This window comes from Lynx canadensis, chromosome E3 (genome assembly GCF_007474595.2).
Source record: "Lynx canadensis isolate LIC74 chromosome E3, mLynCan4.pri.v2, whole genome shotgun sequence".
Taxonomy (NCBI): domain Eukaryota; kingdom Metazoa; phylum Chordata; class Mammalia; order Carnivora; family Felidae; genus Lynx; species Lynx canadensis.
The window spans coordinates 22,414,092-22,436,490 of NC_044318.1; the positions used below are offsets into that span (position 1 = coordinate 22,414,092).

At 47.9% G+C, this 22,399-nt stretch overlaps 1 protein-coding gene and 1 long non-coding RNA gene across 9 annotated transcripts in view; one reads left to right on the forward strand and one right to left on the reverse strand.

Annotated features, from left to right (window-relative positions):
* The window catches only part of XPO6 (exportin 6), a 103,986-nt gene that overhangs the window by 18,428 nt on the left and 63,159 nt on the right, over window positions 1–22,399 (reverse strand). For 4 of the 8 annotated variants that reach the window (XM_030301112.2, XM_030301109.1, XM_030301111.1 and 1 more), the window contains 5 exons: window positions 14,033–14,141; window positions 12,130–12,285; window positions 10,964–11,033; window positions 4,740–4,899; window positions 1,432–1,524 (listed from right to left, as the gene is read on the reverse strand). In XM_030301112.2, coding sequence (XP_030156972.1) covers window positions 1,432–1,524; window positions 4,740–4,899; window positions 10,964–11,033; window positions 12,130–12,285; window positions 14,033–14,141 — 588 coding nt within the window. The remainder of the gene's footprint in view (window positions 1–1,431; window positions 1,525–4,739; window positions 4,900–10,963; window positions 11,034–12,129; window positions 12,286–14,032; window positions 14,142–22,399) is intronic. The other 4 variants (XM_030301113.1, XM_030301115.1, XM_030301110.1 and 1 more) reach the window with 3 other exon arrangements.
* On the forward strand, window positions 358–10,590 carry LOC115504268. The gene is made up of 3 exons (XR_003965635.1): window positions 358–431; window positions 9,956–9,961; window positions 10,578–10,590. It is a non-coding gene; the product is annotated as an uncharacterized LOC115504268 (long non-coding RNA).

A 22,399-nucleotide genomic window follows, 5' to 3' on the forward strand; every position in this document is an offset into this window, starting at 1 on the left:
TTACAAAAAAATAGTGTGTGTGTGTGTTCACCTGTATAAACAAAAAGGAAGCATGAGAAACAAAAGCAAATGTGGCAAAATATCTATAACTGATGAATCTAGCTTGAGAGTATAGGGTGTTCATTCTGTTTTTCCCCTTTTCTACAGGTGTGAACTTCTTCAAGCCGTTATTTTGTATTTTACATTTAGCATGCACTGACTGTTTTAACTTTTAGCTCTGAAAGTCGGCCTTTGGAGTCTAGGACTTTTAGTCAATCTATCAAATTTACAGAGCTCCATAAGGCTTAAAGGGAGGGGCTCCAAAACTTCCTGAAATTGTGTGCAAGATGTTGTGTTTATGAGCAAATTAGCATTTTTCTCGGCAGAAGCTTCACAGCTTTCTCTAATCTCGAAAAGGAAAAGTATATATATATATATGTATACATGTGTGTGTGTATACACACACACACACACACACACACACACACACTCTCTGAAAAAAAAACCTAAACCACTAAGTAACACATAAGACTCTCTTTCTATCATTTACCTAATTTGCAGCTTAAGAACTGCTCCGGAACAGGGGTCAGCAGACTTTTTCTGCAAATACCAGAGTGAAAATATTTTAGGCTTTGCAGGCCACACACACTCTGTCACAGCCACTCTGCCGCTGCAGCACAAAAGTAGCATAGATGATACGTAAATGGACGGGCCCGGCCGTGCTCCAATCCTAATTTACAAAAGCTGGCAGTGGGCTGGATTCGGTACAGGCCATAGTTCGCCAATGCCCGCTCCGGTCCAGAGCAAGCCTTCCGGGCAGTGTGATCCCTGGGATGTGGCCCCGCCTCCGGTCTCCATTCTGCTGTCCCTTCCACAGTCACTTTCCTAATAGCTCCCCACCGTCCTGAAAGCTTCTCAAAGTGTGGTCCCTGAATGTTCTTCAGAATCGCCTGAGGTCTTGCGTAATCCGCAAGTACCCGAGCCTTACGCATCCTGCTGTAGTCAGAATCTCTGATGGAATGTGTTCCCCAAGTAATTCCCTGGGCCCTACAGTTGCAGTCACTGGCCCACAGGAGAAGATTCACGGCACTCGAGCTGTTTCCACCATAGTCCTACCGTGCCTATCCGGCCTCATCTCCCACCACACAAACCACACACCACCCCCTAATCATGGGGCTCTGCAACACATCTTTGTCTTGGCTCATGCTGTTCTTTCTTCCTGAAATGCCTACCCCACATACCCTCTGCTCCCAGCTCTCATCTGCCTGATGAATTCCACTTACTCCAACCACCCCTGCCCCCAATCAATCTTTCTCTCTGCCTAGGCTTGGAGGAGGGAGTTTTTCTCCTCTTCATGGCAGGCACAACTGTTCCTTTCTATCCAGAAAATTCTTGGGGGCCGGAGGACAAGGTCCCTCCTGAGAACGCACAAACAGCTAACTCTGTACTTACACATCAATGAGGTCAGGTTTCAGTACTGACGGCACAGCAGTTTCAATGTTGTACAATTTTATCTGAGATCCATACAGAGTGACTTTGACCAACCTGTTGGCAAAGAAGCAGGTAAGAGAAAACATTCAGCTTATGGGCTAACATAGACAAAATGGACAAGGTACCAACAAAGGTCCCAAAGACAGACTTTTTTCCATCCAAAGAAGAATCAAGACCAGACCTTCAATTTTATCCCAAAGATACCTGAGACGTGCATGAAGATTTATATAAAGACACTAACTAAAGCTGACTTACAGGATCAAAAAATTTTGTACGCAAAATAAATATCTAACAGGGAAATATAAGATGATAGAATATATACAATAAAAGTGACTAAGAAGTAAATATTTCATGGTGTGTATTTTACCACAACGAAAAAACACTGGACAAGAAATAAATGTTTCAGGGGCGCCTGGGTGGCGCAGTCGGTTAAGCGTCCGACTTCAGCCAGGTCACGATCTCGCGGTCCGTGAGTTCGAGCCCCGCGTCGGGCTCTGGGCTGATGGCTCAGAGCCTGGAGCCTGTTTCCGATTCTGTGTCTCCCTCTCTCTCTGCCCCTCCCCCGTTCATGCTCTGTCTCTCTCTGTCGCAAAAATAAACGTTGAAAAAAAAAATTTTAAAAAAAAAAAAAAAAAAAAAAAAAAAAAAAGGAAATAAATGTTTCAGGTAGACAGATATATGACAAAGAAAATAGAGCAAAATGTTCACTGTAGAATCTAGGTGACAGGTATATGGGTGGTCCCTGTATAATTTTTCAACTTTCCTGAAGATTCGAAGATGTTCATGATAAAATGTTTGGGGGAGAGGGCAGGGCACGAAGCAAAAAAGGTTTTAGAACAAATTGAAGGGTTTTTGACATGAAGCACAATCCTTCCAGAAGCAAGCTGCTGCGCCCACTGGTGGCGCAAGGGCTCACTGCACGCAGACAAGCCTTCAATCCAGTAACTGAGAGCCGGCTGCACAGAGAAACGGAAAATGCCTCTTTCGTTAGAGACGGATGCTCCTTTCTGAGCAAAGGGAAGAAGCCGGAGACGCGGCGAAGTTCTCCCCGTGCCTGCTCTTTAAGGAAGCCTGGGAGCAGGTCTGAGGCGGGCGCCAGGGAAGACAATGGGTGTTTCTCTCCCTCGGTGCCACGGCACAGAGCTTCTCAAACTTCACCGAGCAGAAGACTCAACTGGGGAACCTGTCACAGTGCAGGCTCCCTGGTCCAACCCCACAGACCGACCCTGCAGCCGCGAGGAGGAGCCTGGAAATCTGCATCTCTGGAAACATCCTGGGGCTCCGTGCACGTGGACCACACTCTGGAAAGTGCTGCTCTCTGAAGGGACCAGAAAGCGGGACTTCACTAGAAAACCACAAGTTTGAGTCCCAAAGTACTGAGGGTCAGGAAGCAGTCAGAAAGTGAGGGTGAAAGTGCCAAGGGTTCTCGACTGGAAGCTCTGGAAAGGGGCCGGGGTGATAACGTAAGCGACGTACCAACATGCACCCGGTGTTTAACTCTTTAAACTGTTCTCCATTCTTCACATTCACATAGTAGGTATACATTTATTTAGTGGCACTGAATACACACTCCGAGCGTGCAGCCACCCGCTCCTGTCTCCTTTACCTTTTCATCCTATAAAACCCTAAGTCTGGACCCACGAAACAACAACCCCATCCCCCGCCGCAGCCCTGGCCACCGCCATTCCCCTTTCCCTCTGGTCCGGACTATTCCATGGGCCTCACGTTAAGTGGAGTCACCCTGTGTTTGACTTTACATTCCGCTTTCGCGTTCCCCAGCATCCTTTAGTGCTACTCTACACGGAAAATGGGCTTCTAAACGTGTCTTTTACGATTTCTACGTGCAGCAGTTTAGCTAGGAAGTTTATTGTGTGGAGCCTGAGTGAAAAGCCGGCTAATCACACCGGCTATGAAGATCAAATAGTCGTAACAAGGAGCCTTCTCTCACACTTTATTCTGAATGAAGACAAGACTGCAAAGTACCTGTAAGTACTGAGCCTCAAACCTAAAAGCAGTGCAGAAAGATGTACATATAAGGACCTATGAGCTAATGACGCAGGAACTCTGAACTCTGAAAAGATACAGATTTCAAGGAGGAAGAACGCGTCCCATTCCGCTAACCGTCAGTGGAGTGGGAACAGGCCTCACCCAGGACGGCGAGGAAGGAGGATGCTGGAGGTGACAGCTCTGTGGTGTGGCAAGAGCACAGCATCTGGACTCAGGAAGATGGTCAAAAACCCTTGTGCTCCCTCTTGTGAAGTGTGGCCTGAAGAGAGGCACTCACCATCTCTGGGCCACGGTTGGCTCACAGGGAACGTGACATCCCCATCCCCCAAAGTAAAGAACGAAATGATACGTGCAAAACCACTTTGAAAGTTTCCTACCACGTGCTACTTTTACTATTTATTGATATTAATCTGGCTTTTAAAGATTTAGTCAAAACTCTTTGTTTTCTCTGCTTTTAAGCTAAGAGTAACAGTTAAAGACGACTCTGGTGCACAAGTCACCAGGCTTGGGGCTTGGTTTCGCTTGGCGTGTTATCAATGATACGGTGAGTGGGCCGGTGAAAGAGTCCGGTGGCTCAACTGTGGGCTGGACCCACATCTGCTCAATTTTGATCTAATCAATCCACCGGTTACCCTGAAACAGTCTGAACCTCCAAACACATTGAAGCATCTGACTGGTTAAGTGCCTGAGTTCGTGGGAGGCGCGCAGGGAGAATGGGGCAGTCAGGAGCGGTCCTCAACACACGCAGCCATAAACCCGAGGAGGGACCCGAGGGGAGGGGTAATGACAGAAGCCTGGTGGTGGAGAGGTTGGGAGCCACCTCTCCGGTCAAGCTTCAACTCCTCAGGACCTTCCCAGGGCTGGAAAAAGTCCCACCTCTAGCACCTGGCTGCCAGATGCCGACGGACTACCTGTTTGTCCTTCCACTCCCAGGGCTTTCCCGGTGTCTCTTTACCTGTGGGCAGAGACAGAAGACTGACCCCACGTGGCTTCTTCCGGGACTAACCCTGCCTTCTCATCCACAGACCCAATCTGCAATGAAGTGAACGGCCTACGTGTACAGGCTAACCCCCGGCCGCTGAGCTAAGTGCCATATCTCGTGAACTCTCACAAGAAGCTACAAGGCACCAGGTCCCCTCCATGTCACAGCGAGGGACCTGAAGTCCAGAGGGGTCCAGTGGCCGCTCCGCATCTGCCTTACAGCCGGCAGCACGCCGCCCTCACGCAAGAAGGAGCGGCGCCGTGACGTCACTCTGGCCTACCTCTCCACGACGGTGAGGGCGTCGCTGAACCGTGCCGCAAACACGTCTCCGATGAAGTACTCGGCCAGCCGGCCCACGGCCTGCAGGAGGGAACTCAGGTCTCTCAGGGAACAGTGCAGTCGCCGGCAGTCATTCTCCGCTGTGATGTTCAACCTGTGGCCTGGAACGTAACACCGCAGGCGGTTTTCCACGGGAAGGACGCGTTTAGTTACCACTACGGACAACAGCTCCTACAGGCAAGCTACATTTAGCAAAACCAGTTGCTGAAACACAGCAACTCACAGGCTGCTTCCCAGACACGAGCTGGGAAAATGGGCCCAGTCCTCCACCTCAACCTGTACCCACACGCACCCCGGGGCCAGAGAGAGGGACAGCGAGCGCAGACAAGAGGGACACACGGCCTGGTGTGCCAACATGGACGGAGCACCTGACGTCATTCCTCTTGTGACCCTGAGGTAGTGACACCACCAATTATACACCCAAGGAAACCCACACAGGGAGGCCCAGCCACCCGCCCAAGGCGGGTCCTATTTCTGGGGCAGAACCAGGCTAAGCCTCTACAGCTGCAAACCTGCCTGCCTTCTGCACGTGGCCTGTCACACAGAATGGAATCTCCCTGGGCTGACAGGATTCACCCCTGTTCAAAGAACCGGGGATAGCTGGCACTCCACCCCAGAAGGTCTGCGGGTAGCACGGTCTAGAATAAAGGCACGGGGCCTGGATTCACAAGACGGGTGCCCTGCTACCCGCTGGCTCCGGGCCTCAGCAAACCCTTCCGAGTCTGGTTCCTTAAAGAGGAAAATAATGCTCCCATTAAATTCACTAGTGTAAAGGCAAAGTTAGAATGAACTATGAAGCATCCTTCGATGTTTTAAGAAATAGGTGTAACAAAAAACTTGTGATTTTCTACGGCCTGAGACTTTCTTACTTTTCCATACGATTTCTCCAAGCCGAGTGATTTAGGTGCGAAGATGAAGGACAAAAACATCTTCAATTCAGCCCATCTCCTTGCCTTGTGGACCCCTCTCCCCACAAAGGTCCACAAAAGACAGTGAGAAGAGCCAAGCCAGGAGAGGGCGCTCTGAGTTGGACAGAGTTCTCCTCCTCCATCCAGTCGGAAGGAGGGAGGGAGGGAGGGGCAGTAACAGCAAGAGCCCCCTCCCTGCCCACAGGGCACCTACAAATCCTACCCCTCCCTAGATACCAGCCCCCTCCTGTGGCAAATTCAGGGGTTTACTCCGTTAGAAGAGAGGAACTGGCTAAGGGCAACCCTGCTCCCGTGGTGTCCCACAAGCATCTTCCTAGAATCCAGACCTACAGATGCAGCTCCCCTTAAGCGAGTGTCAAACCCCCTGGGGCTCTTCCAGTTAAGGCAGGAGAGCCCGGACCACTCCCCCCCCCCCCCCCCCCCCCACGCCTCCATCAACACCAGGGCTCTCATGACCTCACTGCCTTCTTCCCCCACACCCCCGCCCCGTTCCAATACCTCACCCGGACCCACTGTTAACCCCCAGTGCCTCAGGTCCCTGCCCGGACTGTCCACTGCATCCCTGACCACTCACGCCCTGTATGCTCTTCTCCAGATTCATATAACCACCACGTCTTCTGGGAGACCTTCTCTCCATATTGCCCGACAGAAGGAATGTGCTTCCCTCCTTTCCTGCATCCCCCTCCAGGGCACCTCAAGTACACATGCAGATAAACTAATGAGCTACAAGTCTCCTCACTGGCCATGAACTCCTTCACGGGGAGGGGCTGTGGCCAACACTCTGCACAGCGCCTGGTACGGAAGAAGTGACCACAACGAACGAATGAATTAGATACGGCTGAATACAGAGCAAACTAGAGCAGTACAGGGAGGCTTGGGGAGCTTGAGGTCCTCGTACTGCCCTTGGGAATGTTCCCCTGATTATTTAAATGTGATTATGGATAAACAACACCTGTGGCAAGACAAACAGCAAAGGCTGCACACCTAAGAAATTGCCAGATGAAGCGGCAAGTTTGATGCCTCAGATCCTACGCTGGCTTCCACGTGATGAGGCTAGAAACAGACCTGTGACAGCCCCCAAGGGTAGACATGGGTTTGGAAAAAGGTGTGGGTCACATCCCCAGGAGCAGGAGGACAAAAGGAAGGGGCAAATCAAGGAAGGTCTTTACAGGGACAGAGCCGGTGACAAAGGCCAGCTTTGGCCCATCCCTGCCTTCCTCACCTGGTCCTCCACCCCCAGCCCCGCACAGAGAGGAGTGCCCCAGTGAGGAAAACACCAAGCGGTGGGATTCGCGGCCTGCAGGCACCCTGCCAAGGTCACTGGGGTGGGCGCCTAAGTGACCTAGAGTGAGCCAGCTCCTCTAGTCAGAGCAAGAGGACGACCACCCCACGCCAGCCAGATGAGCCCACAAAACAGAGAGAACCAAGAGGTATTTTTGATCATGCGAGAGACAACGCTGCCTCTCTTCCTCTCCCAGCTAACAAAAGCACCACAATCACGCACTTTCTGAATGTCAAGGATTTTCAGGCTTACAGCTATATAACTGACTCCCAGGGTAAACTAAAACCTGTTTTCCTTTGCACACCAAGCTTTAGGGCTGTGGGAAACAAAGCCTTAAGAAAAATCTGCCCTGGAACTGGGTGTGGTGCTGCTAGTGTCGGCCGAAAAGAGACCAGCCTTTCTCTCCCCGGGGCAGCGAGGACAGATTCTGACTCCGCACTCGCCGCCCGCACACCTTCATCGCCTCGCCCTCGCCCAGGAGGCTCTCCACCCTGCCGACTGCTTCCCAACTTCTTGTGCCCTTAGGTTTACCCAAGAACGAGGTTCTTGAACAGTTTAAAACATGAAGGGAAACAAAAACTGAACCAAGATACCACCCTAAATCGGGTTTCCATTGGCGTCTGGGTCCTAACAGTCCTGGAGTCATTGTGAGCAGGCCTCCCCGCCTGCTCCTGAGTCCACCCGGCTACAGCCAGTGCGGGGCCTCCTCCCAGCCTCTCCCCACAAGCCTCTTCGGGGAGTCCTCCATGTTTAAACAGCTTGGCCAGAAACGACAGAGAAAAAGTGTCCCTCCCCCCCACAATTCCTTATTGGCATCCCTGGTCCCACCCCGAGGGAAGAACACAAAACGAGCCTAGGCCTGCTTACGAATGGCAGCCTTGGGGAGAGGCAAAGACAGAGACTCTCCTCTCGGCTCAAATACACCCCTGCATCCCTTCATTTCCCATGTCACCCTCTGGCTGAGAATCCCTGCCATCCTGCTCGTTCCCTTCTAAACCTGCCCGAATTTGTCAAAGAGCAGTACTTGGAATGAAAACCAGCTTAGGACCGCTGTGATTTTAAACTATCAGTTTGAACCATAAGAAACTGCTGATATGTGTCCACTTCTGACAGAACAAAACTGCAATTCCATATAATTCAACTGAAGACACACGTACCATCTACAGCGCGTGTCAATGCAAACTGCGACTGCTGCTTGCCTACTATCTGCAAGACAGATAAGCACATAGGCAGGAGGCACCCCAAATTAAAATCTCTGCGCCCACCCCCGAGCCTAGAACCTTCACACCGCCAGCAGCACCAAATGCTGCAAGCAATCACCTGAGTTCCCACTGAGAAAGCCGTTCAGAACCACCCCCTTCTCCTCCTATTTGGCTAAGGCTTAGATGTCCGCCTAATAGCAAAGAACAGCCGCAAAGGGGAACCCTCAGAAGGACATCACTGCCACATGGAGGTTTGTGGGACAGAAAACATCACAGCCACACTGAAGTGCGATCTTCCATCAAGCAAGTCGCCCTGAAGCCATCTAGGTGCATGCGCTTTTTACCACGTCCAAAGGACAGCTCCCTGGCAAATCAATGCCTGGCGGGGGAAAACATCTTCATGTTAAATATAACTCAGTCTTCTTTTGTTGGGGGGGCTGCGGAGGTAGAGATGTGAAAATCCCCATTTGAGGAATTCTACTCTGAGAGAACAAGTAGGTCATAAATGAAGCCAAGCAGAACAAAGAATAGAAGAGACACAACAACCAAAGACGGGATCTTTCAAACCACAGACGGTTGAGAAAGATAGGCAATGTGGGCAAAGGATGACCTCCCAGGGGCAAGACCCGCACACAGCCACTGAGGTGCCACAGCGACCTCAGGCCTGGTCTCCGTCCTAATGAGGAAGTAGAGGCAGGAAGATCGGCAGCAGGTGTAAACAGTCAGTCTCCCATCCACACAGCCTCCAGGGGAGATTCGAGAATTAAGAGCTGGTGAGAAGTAAAGCACATGAATGGAGGGGCCACCCTCTCAGAGGAAGATGCCACAGTTTCTGTTAAGAGGCAGGAAGGCTGCTAATCCAGCATGGAGGTTATTTGAGAGGTTAGATGGCCATGGGAACCAGGGAACAAAATGTATTCAGAGTTTCCATTTTTTAATAGGCTTTGCATTGGAAACTTGGCTTTGGAGCCACCAAGGGATGGGGGAATGCTTCGTCACGGATAAGAGAGATCGTTTTAAAACAGTAAGTATTTCTCTGGCCTGAGAGGAGTATGCACCAAGGAGCAGTGCTAGGGATGAGATTTATAAACGATCTGGAAAGGCCAGGCACACTGGGAAACCGCCAGTAAACGGGCTTCAGTGAGAACAGGTATATGATATTTCATTCAGGGAAAAATAAATCAGATTATCCTTCTCGGATGAGAAACTCTAAGTTACCAGTATGTCTCAGAAAAAGGATTTAGGAGTCGCTCAGATTTTTCTCCTCAAGACAGACTCAACATAAGCTCTATGTAGGGGTCAATTTGGGGGGGTGGAGGAGTACATGCTCAATTTCTTAAAAGATCGAGAATAAGATCAAGACCAGGTCTTTAGCATGCTGAGTACATTCTAATTTGATGAGTGGCCCTGAGGGAGAGACCACCAGGGTACAATTTTCCCCAAGAATGGATGCTGGAAACATCTGTAGCATTTATACAGTCAAATGATTTTTGTTAATGTTGACAGCATATTTTACAGGCATGTTTGCTTTGAAAAGTGATCTTTTTAAAGTTCTTTGTAAGCTGTTCTTAACCTATCTACAAACTTAGGGGCAAGCCAAGTCCCATCAACCTCCTGGGGCCCAGCGGATTATTTAGAAGCTAATAATACAGTCATGGAAACAAACCGTCACAGGCCACCAAGAAGGGCAGCCCCAGACAGAGCCTCTCGTGGAGGCTCTGCCATGAATAACAAGCTCGCCCAGGAGATGGTCTCTACCCTGAGCGGCTCTGTGCCAGGCTCAGACAATTACACAGCAGAGGGGCTGGGGGCCGGGGCCAGGCAGGACTCCTGGAAGGAAAACACTGGGAAGAAGATGGGGGAGGCTGGAGGGATACGGGGAAGCACGGGTGCATTTGTAGGCACAAGAAGAAGTTTTTGGTGTTTTCAACTAGCTAGCAAAAAATGGACGGCAGATTTTAGTTCATTCAACTTTCTAATCCTTCCCTATTATACCATCTTGGGACAAAGTGACATCTCTGGACACCCATTTCCTCTTCCATAAAATAGGAGACCAGGACAGGTGAGAGAGTTAAAGACAGCGTAGGCAAAGAATACAGTGCCTGGCATGTGACGTGTGTTCTACACACGGAAGCTGTTATTGTTATCAACCAAACGGCCAAAAACTGCTGACCCTAAACCCCAAGCAGGTGAGTGAAGCCACCTACCAAGGGCAGCCCAAAGTCTTCCCAGCCAGCTGCAGCCAGGCCTCCCGCGGGCCAGCTACGGGAGGAGAGCTAACAGCCACGAGCTGTCGGCGTGTTCCCGCACAGGTCGGCCGACTCCAGAGCCGCTCCTGGGTCCTCTTACTGCTTAACACCAGGGAGGAAAGAGCACACGGCAGCAAAGCCCAAAGCCATTTTTCCCTAGTGTGCTTGCTGGTTTCAAAGACATAAGGAAATAGCCTAATTGCTGGGTTTTTGTTTCTTTTTCCCCCTCTAAGTCCCCCCTCTTTGCTCCAAATCAGCTGCTTCTTTCTCACTGAAACACCTGTTCGGAATGCACTGTCACAGCCTCATCCTTTACCTCCCCCACGGTTCCTTTTTGTCATTGATTCTTTAAGAAAGTTTTCCGTTTAGAAGTGGGGAGAGACAGAGCGGCGGGGAGGTGGCAGTGGAGAAATCATGTTGCGACAGCAAAGAAGGCAATAATTAAATATTAGCCCGGTAGTTTTCTTAATGTCGGTTAAATTAGAAAATAAAAACCAGTTTACCTGACCCTGAAGTAACTATAAACTGCTGTAAACCCAGATAAACTTCTAAATTGTCCTGAAGAACTGGGAACTGAAAACAAAAAAACAAAGATTAAAAAAAAAAAAACAAACATAAGTCCAACTTTTAACAGCATTTTAACGTTAAAACATTACAAGATCTATGGGGGGTGGGGAGGGGCATCAGATTAAAAATACCCTTTTCTCTGAGAACATTTACTGCCAGCTAAGGAGTGGCTCCCTTCAGTGCCCTGCCTTCAACAATTTCTACAATTCACACCACCAATTAATGTTTGGAATCAGAAAAGAAAAAAAAAAAAAACAAAACAAACAACAACTTATCAGGTAGATAACTCTTTTCTAAACAAAGCAATGGATGCTGGGTTTGACTATTATGGTTCCTAAAAGAGGACACCAAACCCCAAATGATCTACACCTTCTAGAGCTTAAAAGACGGAACCTATCTCCCTTCAAATCCAAGGTAAATCCTATTCTGGAAAGAACTGTCAGATAATCTGCCTTATTTAAGTGCATGGCAGAGTGAAAAGACAGGCCCAATTTTTTAGAAGTCTGATTCCCTTACTCATTTGGCAGACAGGACCCTCATAACCAGAGCTATCAGTATCTTTTCTTTCTAAAGCTGCTAACTCACCGTTAGGACAAAGATCAGACTTCAATGTGACAGGTCCCTACGAAAGGCAGATGGCGAAACACAACAGAACTGTCTACAAGAGAACACAAGAACCCCCTCCCCCAAATCATCTTGTCCTTGAAGAAGAGATAGGCTTAATGAAATCTCCCCAAATAACAAGCACCACTGAGTGAAGGAAAGCGGTCCTTATGACTAAGATTCTAGCACATGAATATACGCAGAGTGCTAGCGACGGGCTTTACAAAGGCTCACTTTGCAGCAATGCGATCTTTAGCAAGAAGTCCTCTGCGTGGCCTGGTCATTTCTGAGCTACTGATGCAGGCCTGAAGGCATTAGTAAAATTCATATTACATGTGAGAGTTCAGGAAGAAAAACAGGGCTTCCAAAAGCAGATTTAAAATATTTCGGGACATGTTAGCATTGGTTAAACTTTGAGGGTCGGTGATGGTCATCATTATTCTTTGTTTAAAATGTATACCTATGTATTTTAAAATACCGGTGAGCAAAAAAGCCTTACTACTCGTGCTACATGTGCAGGGAGAGAATCAGGCTCTTCGTTCCCCTCCCGATGGTGAGTTACCAGTGTCGAGAAGGCGTGTGTGGGAAGGAGCTCCATCACTTTGGCCACTACCTCCAAGCTCTGGCGTAAGTACCGCTGCCACTCTGTCTGCTGCTGTGGGGGAAACACAGAAGGATCAGCTCTCCCGGAAAGGCAGTCCTGTCATCTTCCCTGCCCATCTAGCCTCAACCTCAAGTCCGCTCTCGGACATAAATCTTGAAGAAGTGGCAAATGACGGAACCAGGTCATTTGGTACTTTAAAAAGGCCAACCTGGAATCTTTTTTCTAATCCAATGAATTAGTTTCCTAAAAAGCTGTTTCCTCAGCACATGATCCAGAGAGAATGACCTACTTCTTCCCCCTACAGTCACAGGGACACAGAGATTTTAAAAAGCCACTGGTGAAATGCTCAAGGCCCCTCTATGAGAACGCAGCTATAGGAACCGGTCACTCGTTCATTACCTTCTGAAACAGTGCATTACTAGGTCCCTAGCAGTAGAACGGACTGCGTCAGTGCCACTCAAAGTACGGTCCACAGACACGGTAGCACCAGCATCTCCCACGGCCTTGTAGGAAACGTAGATTCTGTGGCCCCCACCCCTAAATCAAAGTCTGTTTAACAAGCTGTCCCAACGATTTTTACCCATGCTCCAACGTGAGAAGCACTGAACTAAATTGTACAGCTAACAAGAAGTGAAGCTAAAGTTTACCGAGCACCCACGACGTAGCAGGCATGCAGCCAGCCCTTCCACACATTACCGTCACGTAACCGTCAGCACAGGCCAGTCAGCCACATCGCTCCCCTTTTGGGAGAGGAGAAAATTAAGCTCAGAGAAATCTAAGGCCCAGACTTCTATCTCCTTGTGGCCCAAGGTTTCAGAGATTCAAACCCAGGCCTCTGAGTTCCAAGTACAAGGCTCTTTCTAACCCAAACACGGCCACTCTCAAGGTCTCAGCCATGCCACGGTCAGTTATTTTGAGAGCCCTACCACTGACTTGAAAATTCTAAAGTGCATGATGCTTAAGAAAAAGGAACATGGGAATTGTGTCCTTCAACACATTTGCCTTACCCATGTTGGGCACACGAGTGTCAATAAATTCAAGATTGATTTTAAGATACTGATTTACAAAATATACTCAAAAGAGACTTCTTTTCATCCTAGCCTTACCATTTCAGGAGCTCTTTATGCCCTGTCCCTCACCCCGCATCTAGCTAGCTTTTATTCGTTGCCCGGAGTGGGGAGCAGAGGTGTGGGTGCAAGGCAATACAGAGCCCTTGCTCAACCATTTCTCACTGTGCATATGGTGTCTCTACTTATCTCCCTAGTTCATACAGGTAAAAACGTCTGTCAACTTCTTTTTACAATTAACAAACCCCAAAAGACGAGTAGGATATATAGCTGGCCTTTGAATGACACAGGTTTAAACTGGGCATGTTCACTTACACAGGATTTTTTATTTCAACAAACATAGTACAGCTCTGGAAATGTATTTGCTCTTACCATTTTCTTCATGACATTTTCTTTTCTCCAGCTAACTTTATGGTAAAAATATGGTATAGAACTCATGTAACATACAAAATATGTGTTAATCGACTGTCGATAAGACTTCCGGTGAACAGTCAGGCTGTTAGCAGCTAAGTTTTAGGGGAGCCAAAAGTTATACTTGGGATTTTCGACTGTACAGGTCGTCAGCACCCCTAGGCCCCACACTGGTCAAGGTCAACTGTAAAGTTCAAACACACAATTCAAACTGTAAGACTACTCTGGCTCCAGAGCAGAGAGCTTACAGGTTCCAAGTCTCCATTTGGACTCACACCGAAAATGACAATGACTACGGTTGATTAGGCCATGCCGCTTACATCATCATCCAGAGTCTCGTCATCCAGCTCCTCCAACTGGGCCTGGTTGTATCTGAACTGGATTCGATTCAACACCTCCGTGAGCAAGAGGACTAGAGCGTCTTCGTACCTATGCGGCAGGGAGAAATTCAACAACAGGTGACAGCAGGCTTTTAGCCTGGGTTTTGAAAAGGCCTCCTACACTCTGAAGAAGAATAGCGTCCCTGCTGGATTACCATATACAAGCAGTATCTGAACTAGATTTAGCTTACGGGCTGGCAAGTGCATATGTGAGAGTGGAACGGTGGCAGGGGTATTTCTTTATTTTGCTATGTTCCAGACACCTTCTTGACGGATGGACCCTTTATCATTAGACGATGTCCTTTGTCCCCGGCAGCCACTCTTGTCCTGAAGTCTATTCTGTCTGACACTAGCATAGCTGCCCTGAATCTCTTTTGGTTACTGTCTACATGGAATAGCTTTTTCTATCCTTTTACTTTCAACCTGTTTGTGTCTTTGAAACCGAAGTGAGTCTCTTATAGACAACATGTAGTGGGATCATGTGTTTTCAATCCATTCTGCTAATCACTGCTTTTTAAACTAGAGAAGTTATATTCTTTACGTTTAATGTAATTACTGGTAAGGAAGGACTTCTGCCAGTATCTTTTGTTCAGCTCCTCCATTAATGCCTTCTTTTGTGTTAAACAGATACTTCTTTTCACTCCCCTGGCATTCTTTTCACCATATACTCTTGAGTTATTTTCTCAACGGGTGCCCGAGGGATTATAAGTAATGATATATAAATATCAATTTACACCGATTCAATAGAAGGTTCAACTCCATGATTAAATCCTTTTAACATCTGTGAGAGGTAGGTATATTATTGGTGTTTCTCCGACAAGGAAACCACAGTTAACAAAAGTTAGACAGACTGCCCATGGTCACCAAGCTAGGTGATTTGAACCTGGGGCTCCCTAACTCAACATCCTATGCCCTCCTCTCTATGCATAAACCACCAATGGTCTTCGAGCCTGCTCCGCTCACTCCCCCAAAACCTTCAGTCAGAACACTTAAAACCTAAAGGAAGAAATGGAAAAGGTCTGGAGGAACCCTGCCCCTTCTCAAAGAAACACCTAAAGCTCCAGGCCTGGCTATTTCCCACGTGTGATGACAGCCTACCTCCGAAAACACCAAGTTACATGCAGCAGTCACACCCAAGGGCCACCAAACCCTAATTTTCAAGAACAAATCCCAAAGCCTAAATGTCTGTCCCGAAACGCTTCCAAGACAGGCTCAGGGACTGCTCCCACTCACAAAGCCGGGCACTCACGCCAGGCGTCCAGCGCCAATCCAGCCGCACGCTTTGTGACGTCGGGGCCCAGGCTGCACAGAGCACACCTCTCCTCTGCCTGGAGGCTCTGCAGCAGGGGCGCTGGAGGAAGACCAAGAGGCAGCAGGAGCACAGGGATGCCATTCTCCTGGTGGGCTCGCTGCCCTGGCAGTGTCACCCCAGTGACGGTCACCTGGAGGTAAGAACTGGTCCTACTTTCAGCTTTCACATTCCTACAGCCAGCCGCATGCACTCTCGGAGGTGCCAGCAGCAGCCAGGTCGCACCCCATCCTCTCAGGAGTGAGCACCAGCTCCAAGCCTCCACCCCCCTGCCTGGCCGAGCTCCTGGGTGCCCTCTCTTCAGAGACCTGAGCTGCACGGGGCCCATCCCTGCGATCCAGATTTGAACAGCTCCACTCTTTTCCTTCAGCCCTGGGGGTGGGCTGCCTCCTGTAGTTCTCATCTGCTGAATCTTGGTGTCTCCTTCTTGCTCTTCCGGCCCTCCAACACCGGTTTCATCAATCTCTTACACCGAATTCTTTCAACGTTTATTTATTTTTGGGACAGAGAGAGACAGAGCATGAACGGGCGAGGGGCAGAGAGAGAAGGAGACACAGAATCAGAAACAGGCTCCAGGCTCTGAGCCATCAGCCCAGAGCCCGACGCGGGGCTCGAACTCATGGGCCGCAAGATCGTGACCTGGCTGAAGTCGGACGCTCAACCGACTGCGCCACCCAGGTGCCCCCCGAATTCTTAAAACAATTAAGTGTGGTGTCCGTTCTCCTGACAGGACTCTACCTAATGAACCATCTAATCCAACGCAGGTGAATACCAGACAAGCTAACCACAGCTAAAAGGAATCCAGTGCCAAGATCAAATACAGTCAGTCCATCTAGTCTGCTACAACCCTTGTAACGACTCTGTACACAGTCTCGAGACTACTTGGAAATCCTCCTATGCTGTCACACTGCAGAGTCTGGTAAGCACAAGAGTTCTTTTTTTCACTAAGACAGAAACACTGACCACCCCTCCCCGCAGTGTTTGCAAATGACTTAACAACCCAGGCTGGATGGGCAACCAAGCAAGGCCGCCCAGAAAGTAACGCTGGCAGGGAAGATCACTCACAAAATAGGCAACGTCTGTGGGAAGAATTGCCAGCAGACTCAAAATCCTATTTCAGTCGACTTCAGAGAAAGGTAAGATCAAACACTTAAGCCTGGAGCTTATATTTGCCATTTGCTCAGACATAAATTCCTAAAGTTAGTTACACAAGGTTTATGCTATAAATCACTACGATGGACCAGTGCATTTTCACAATTTTGCTAGGAAAGAAAATCCACTTCAGACCAGAGGACAGATGAAACCCGTCATCTACAAGTTGTCCTGCTGAGCTCAAAAGGGACTTTAAAGACTTTGTAAAATGCACAGAATAACCCTAAATTAGACCTAAACCCCTACCGGCAGTTAGCAGCTCTGGCTGCAAAAAAAGCTTATCCCATAGAAAACGGACCCCAACCAGGAACCAGGCTAAACACACTCAGGTAGTAACTGCTCTCCCCAAGTGGCTGGTGAAGGTGGGCAGAGTATTCGGGTGTGGCAGACTCCGGCTCCCTACCCAAGACCTGTTCTTCCTTTCCTCCTCAGCAAGACAACACTGGGCGCTGAGGCCGAGTGGAAGACCACATTTCCCAGCCTCCCTTGCAGATGGCAGCGGTCGAGGACATGCTAAAAGGAGTCACAGGGCAGAGCCTCCGGACAAGAGCCTTTTGTCCAACTCTCCCCTTCTCATTCCTGCTACCTGCGTTGCGGGTGCGAGGTCTCTACATGCAGCATCTCTGAGCCTAAGGTGACCGTGGTGACGGAAGCCATGCCTGAGGCTGGTTCACATAAAGAGGTAAAAGCATTCGAGATACTAGTCAGCATACAAAGAATGAGGAGACACTGACCATTAATCAAGGGAAAGACGATCAACAGAAGCCAACCTCAAGACGCCAGTACCCTGGAATTGTCGAAGACTTTTTTTTAAGGCAGCTGGTATAACCATCCTCCGTAATGTTCTTCGGGCAGGAGGTGCTAGGCACTGAATTGAACTGGGTCCACTGGAAATTCTTATGTTGAAGCCCTATCCCCCGTGTGACTGTACTTGGAGATAAGGCCTATAAAATGGGAACAGAGGTTACGTGAGGTCATAAGGGTGAGACCCTATCCAATGGGACAGTGGCCTTACATGAAGAGAAAGTGACAGGGGAGAGTGCATGCGTGCCACTCGCTCTCCCGTGCAAGCACAGAAGGGCCACATGAGGACACGGAGAAGGCGAGAGTCTGCAAGCCAGGAAGAGTCCTCACCAGGAAGTGAACCTGCCAGCACCTTGAGCCGGGATTTCCAGTCTCCAGAACTGTGACAAAGTAAATTCCCGCTGTTTAAGCCACCCGGCCTGTGGTATTTTGTCAGGACAGCCCAAGCTCGTTAATACAGTAAGTAAATGATCATAGGAAAAAAACCTGGAACTTTAAGAATGAAGGACAAAAGCCAAGAAATTGAAAATGTCTGGGTAAATACCATTTCTCTACTGTTCTCCAGACTATTTCTCTCCTCTTAAGATCTTTAAAATATGAATGATGGATGAAGGCAAAAATAAAACACTGTCTGCTGGGGTTGTCCACGTATATAGACATAAAGCATGTGGCAACTTCAGTATAAAGGGAGAGCAAAAGGATCTATGTGGTGACAAGGTTTCTTCTACATACACTCTCAGTGGTGAAGGGTTAAAAGGAAAAGTAGACATATTGTAATACCAAAGCAACCTCTTAAAAACCTCAGATAAAGACAGAGAGTCAAACAGACATACTGAAAAGGGAAACTAAATTTGCGTGAAACTAACAACAGAGTCTCAAAATAAATGAAGCAAAAACTGATAAGGGCTGAGAGGAGACATTGGTAAATCCACAATTACACACGGAGAGCTTACCTCTCTCCCGGTCACTGACTGAACATGACAGAGGACACACAGAAATGCCACCTGCCAACCCGACCTAACCAACATTTACACAACACCCCATCCGACAACAGCAGAATACACACTCTTTTCAAGTGCACGATGAACAATCACCAAGACAACTAAGTCATAAGACAAATCTTAACAAATTAAAAAGAACTGAAATTAAAAAGAACACAAACTACGTTTGCAGATCATGGTAACTAGAATATGGTAACAAGACAGATGGAGAATCTCCAATATCTGGAAGTTAAACAGCAAAGAGGAAACCCCAAGAGAAATTAGAAAATATCTTCAGTGAGGGGTGCCTGTATGGCTCACTTGGTTAAGCATCTAGCTTCAGCTCAGGTCATGATCTCATGGCCCGTGGGTTTGGGCCCCGCGTCGGGCTCTGTGCTGACAGCTCAGAGCCTGGAGCCTGCTTCAGATTCTGGGCCTCCCTCTCTCTCTCTGAGCATTCTCTCTCTCTCCCTCTCTCTCTCTCTCTCTCTCTCTCTCTCTATGTATCTCTCTCTCTCTCTCTCTCAAAAACAAACTTAAAAATTTTTTTGGATGAAGCTAAAGCAGTACTCAGAGAGAAATGTGTAGCATTAAATGTTTAAACATGCAACGGTCACAAACCTACAGACCTCTGTGACTGGAGCCACAAATGTGATTCCGAAGCACCCCAACTTCTGAGTTAAATAAAACTGTACACGTTAGGACAACTACAGAGTAGGTGTTCAGTAAACAAAGGACGGGTGAAAGAACAAATGAACAAAAACACGAATGCAGGCAATAAACAGACAAAAGTCCAAGTGAGAGAGGGCTACAAAGGACAGGGGTGGGATGCCGGCCCAATTTTGAAATTACTGAGACCCCATTCACTTGCTCTCTGGGGCCGTCAACAGCATGAATTTCTCTTCCTAGGAGCTAGGAAACGACCGGAGCCCTGATAGAAACCTAGTTGACACCTTTTATTAAGTGTATCAAAATGTCAGGGGTCACAACAGCACTTCCTTTTTGTTAAGCAGAAAACCCACCCGGAAGGAAAGGGCAGCAATTGTTCTCACGCTCGCCCACATGTGTTTACAGTCCAACCCGGTGTCACTCGGGATCCCTGGCTGCTCTGTGGCTGGTCCTTGCCAGCACTCTCACGACGAAGCGGTCACAGGACATGACTCGAGAACTTTAGAGGTTGCTTAACTCCCTTCAGGTTTCCTCCTCTTCCTGCAAGAAGTTCCTACACAGGTGGCTCCTCTCACAATGACAAGCAGAGAGAGAAGGGAGTGAGAGGGAGCGAGTAGAAGAGAATCAGTTCTTCACCAAACACCTACTATCGGCCAAGCTACTCGACACGCACCGGTTCACTTCGTTTACTCAACAACCTGTAAGTCGGCACAACCTTCCCCAGAGTACAACGGAGGAAAAGGAAACTGAAATTCAGGTCTTCCCAAACCACCACCTGAAGATGGCCAACCCGGACCACGAGCTCCAGCAGCGGCTTTGTTCTGCTAAGTTACAGAACACAGTCCTCGCACAGAGGGACCCAAGTCCCCAGCAGCTCTGATCAAGAAACTCTGGAGCATTCTCACGGAGTGAGGAACATGAGGAGCTCCGATTTCCAAGCTCCTAGGTCCAAAAATAAACTCATGTACATTTGTGCTTCTAAATTTGTAGCCTACAATGCCTACACCACTTTGTTGTGATGGATGATGCAAAACCTGTAAACCGCAAGGGACAGGAACTGAGTGACTTAACCACACCTACGTTTCCCATTTAAGACACCAAGAAAACATTCTTGACGAGTTCCTGCAACATCAATTGCTTCTGAAATTCTGGCTTAAGCCACAAATGTGATTCCAAAAGCACCTCAACTTCTTTCAGATGCATTTTACCAGCCGAAAAACATTTGATCACATTTACGTGCTTCAGTTAAAATGAGTGGGTCACGACCAGTAGCCAGCGGTCTTTACCAACTACTTTTGCGAAACAGCACATCTCTGACGCATCAGGGTCTCTTAGAACCTAGAACAGTGGTTGCCACACTTCAAAACTTTCATTTAAGGACTTGAGCGCACACCTGCATAAATATACAGTGTTTAAGAGGTGACCGGAAAAATATAGACGTTAAAATTCAACTATTTTCTTTGTGCCCCTCAGCGGACTACCTTATACAGCCCTCTTTGTAATCTGTAACCCAGATACTAAGTGATATCTGCTCAATAAACAGCTCCCTGGTGATGGTTAACTAATAGCAAAAAACCCCAGATGAGCTTTGAAGATTTCAAGGCTTTTTTTGTTTTTCAAGGGCATAAAAGTGTTGTAAGTGTATGTTTGGGGGGAAAAAAGTCATAGGGGCACCTGGGTGGCTCAGTCCAACTTCAGCTCAGGTCATGATCTCACGGTCTGGTCCATGGGTTCGAGCCCTGCATCGAGCTCTGTGCTGACAGCTCAGCGCCTGGAGCCTGCTTCGAATTCTGTGTCTCCCCCTCTCTCTGCCCCTCCCCTACTCACACTGTCTCTCTCTCTCTCTCAAAAATAAACATTAAAAAAAGTCATAAAGAATTAGAAAGCCTCATTTAGGATGATAATCAAATGATCAACAAAAAAATTCTTAGGGACATGTGGGTGGCTCAGTCAGTTAAGCGTCCTGTGCTTGATTTCAGCTCAGGTTTCACCTCATGGTTTTTGAGATTGAGCCCCAAATCGTTGGGCTCTGTGTTGACAGCACAGAGCCCACTTGGGATTCATTCTCTCTCTCTCTCTCTCTCTCTCCCTCCCTCCCTCCCTCTCCCTCTCCCTCTCTTACTCATACACTCTCTCTCAAAATAAATAAATAAACATCAAAAAAAATTCCTAGTGTTGAAAGTGATCAGCCATCACCCCTGACAACCCAGTGACATCAGATGACAGATGCCTGGGCAGACAGGTCAACATTTGAAGGTGGACTAAAAGGCCTTTAGGCCACCTGGGGGCCCTGATCACTGAACTCCATGGTCACCACCACAGTCCGACGGCAGCAACGTCTTCTACTACTTATTATCATGGTTGCAGTCATCACTGCGACCATTTACTGAGTGCCTAATACAGGCTAAATACTGTGCCAGGCATTTTATATATGTGATTTCCTTGAATCCTAACCATCCTGAGAGAAAGGTCAACATGCACATTTTGCAAGAGGAAATGTGATCAGCATATAACTTGACCAAAAGTAACACTGCTCCCATGAAGCAGAAAAGGAATTTAAATTTTATACCACTGCTCCTTCTGTCGGTAGGTTGGTGTGCACAAGTGTATCTTTAACACTAATGATCTGCCAGATTAATACTAAAATCTATTTAATACTACACTCTGCAGATTTTCTCAATGGAACCATATTCTCCACACCTAAAACACGTTTGTACTGTGCTTTAAAAAGCATTTTCATGTTAATCATTTCCTCAGTTTATTCTTCCAACAAGCGTGAGATGTCAAGTCTCCCACTAAACATAGCAAAATCAAGCACAGTCCCGGAACTACAGGACCCAACTGTTCAGCATACAAAATAGAGAATAAGGCAAAAATACCTTTCCTTTGAAGAATCTCATTCAAAAACACAATAACTAACTTTTAGTTGGCAAAATCACCAAAAACAGGATCTACTGTTGTGTAAGAGTTTCGGATACACGAATATACACCCACAAAGCACATCTGACCTGACAACAAAGCAACTTGCAAGCTATTTTGCAATCACACAAATAATGTTTGGGAACAAAAGTGCAGATTTTTAACTTGAAATGCAAATATTCAGTTTAAGATTATAAAAACTCACTAAAACTTCAGCAATACAAGGGTGGGTTTCCAGAGGGTCCGATCTCTTCCCAGGCCAGGATTCTCCTCGCCGCCCCCCACGGGGCACATTGCTAGGAAGGGGTGTTCACTCACCACCAACCACTGATGCCATCTACTGAGCGAGCATTCGTAATGTGCCAAGCGTTCTAGATTCATTAGCTCAATATTTCACTTCTTAACTAAATAACTATGGTGGACAGGAACTACACTTTCTGCCTGCAAGCAAGAAAAATGACCTTGAGGAACATA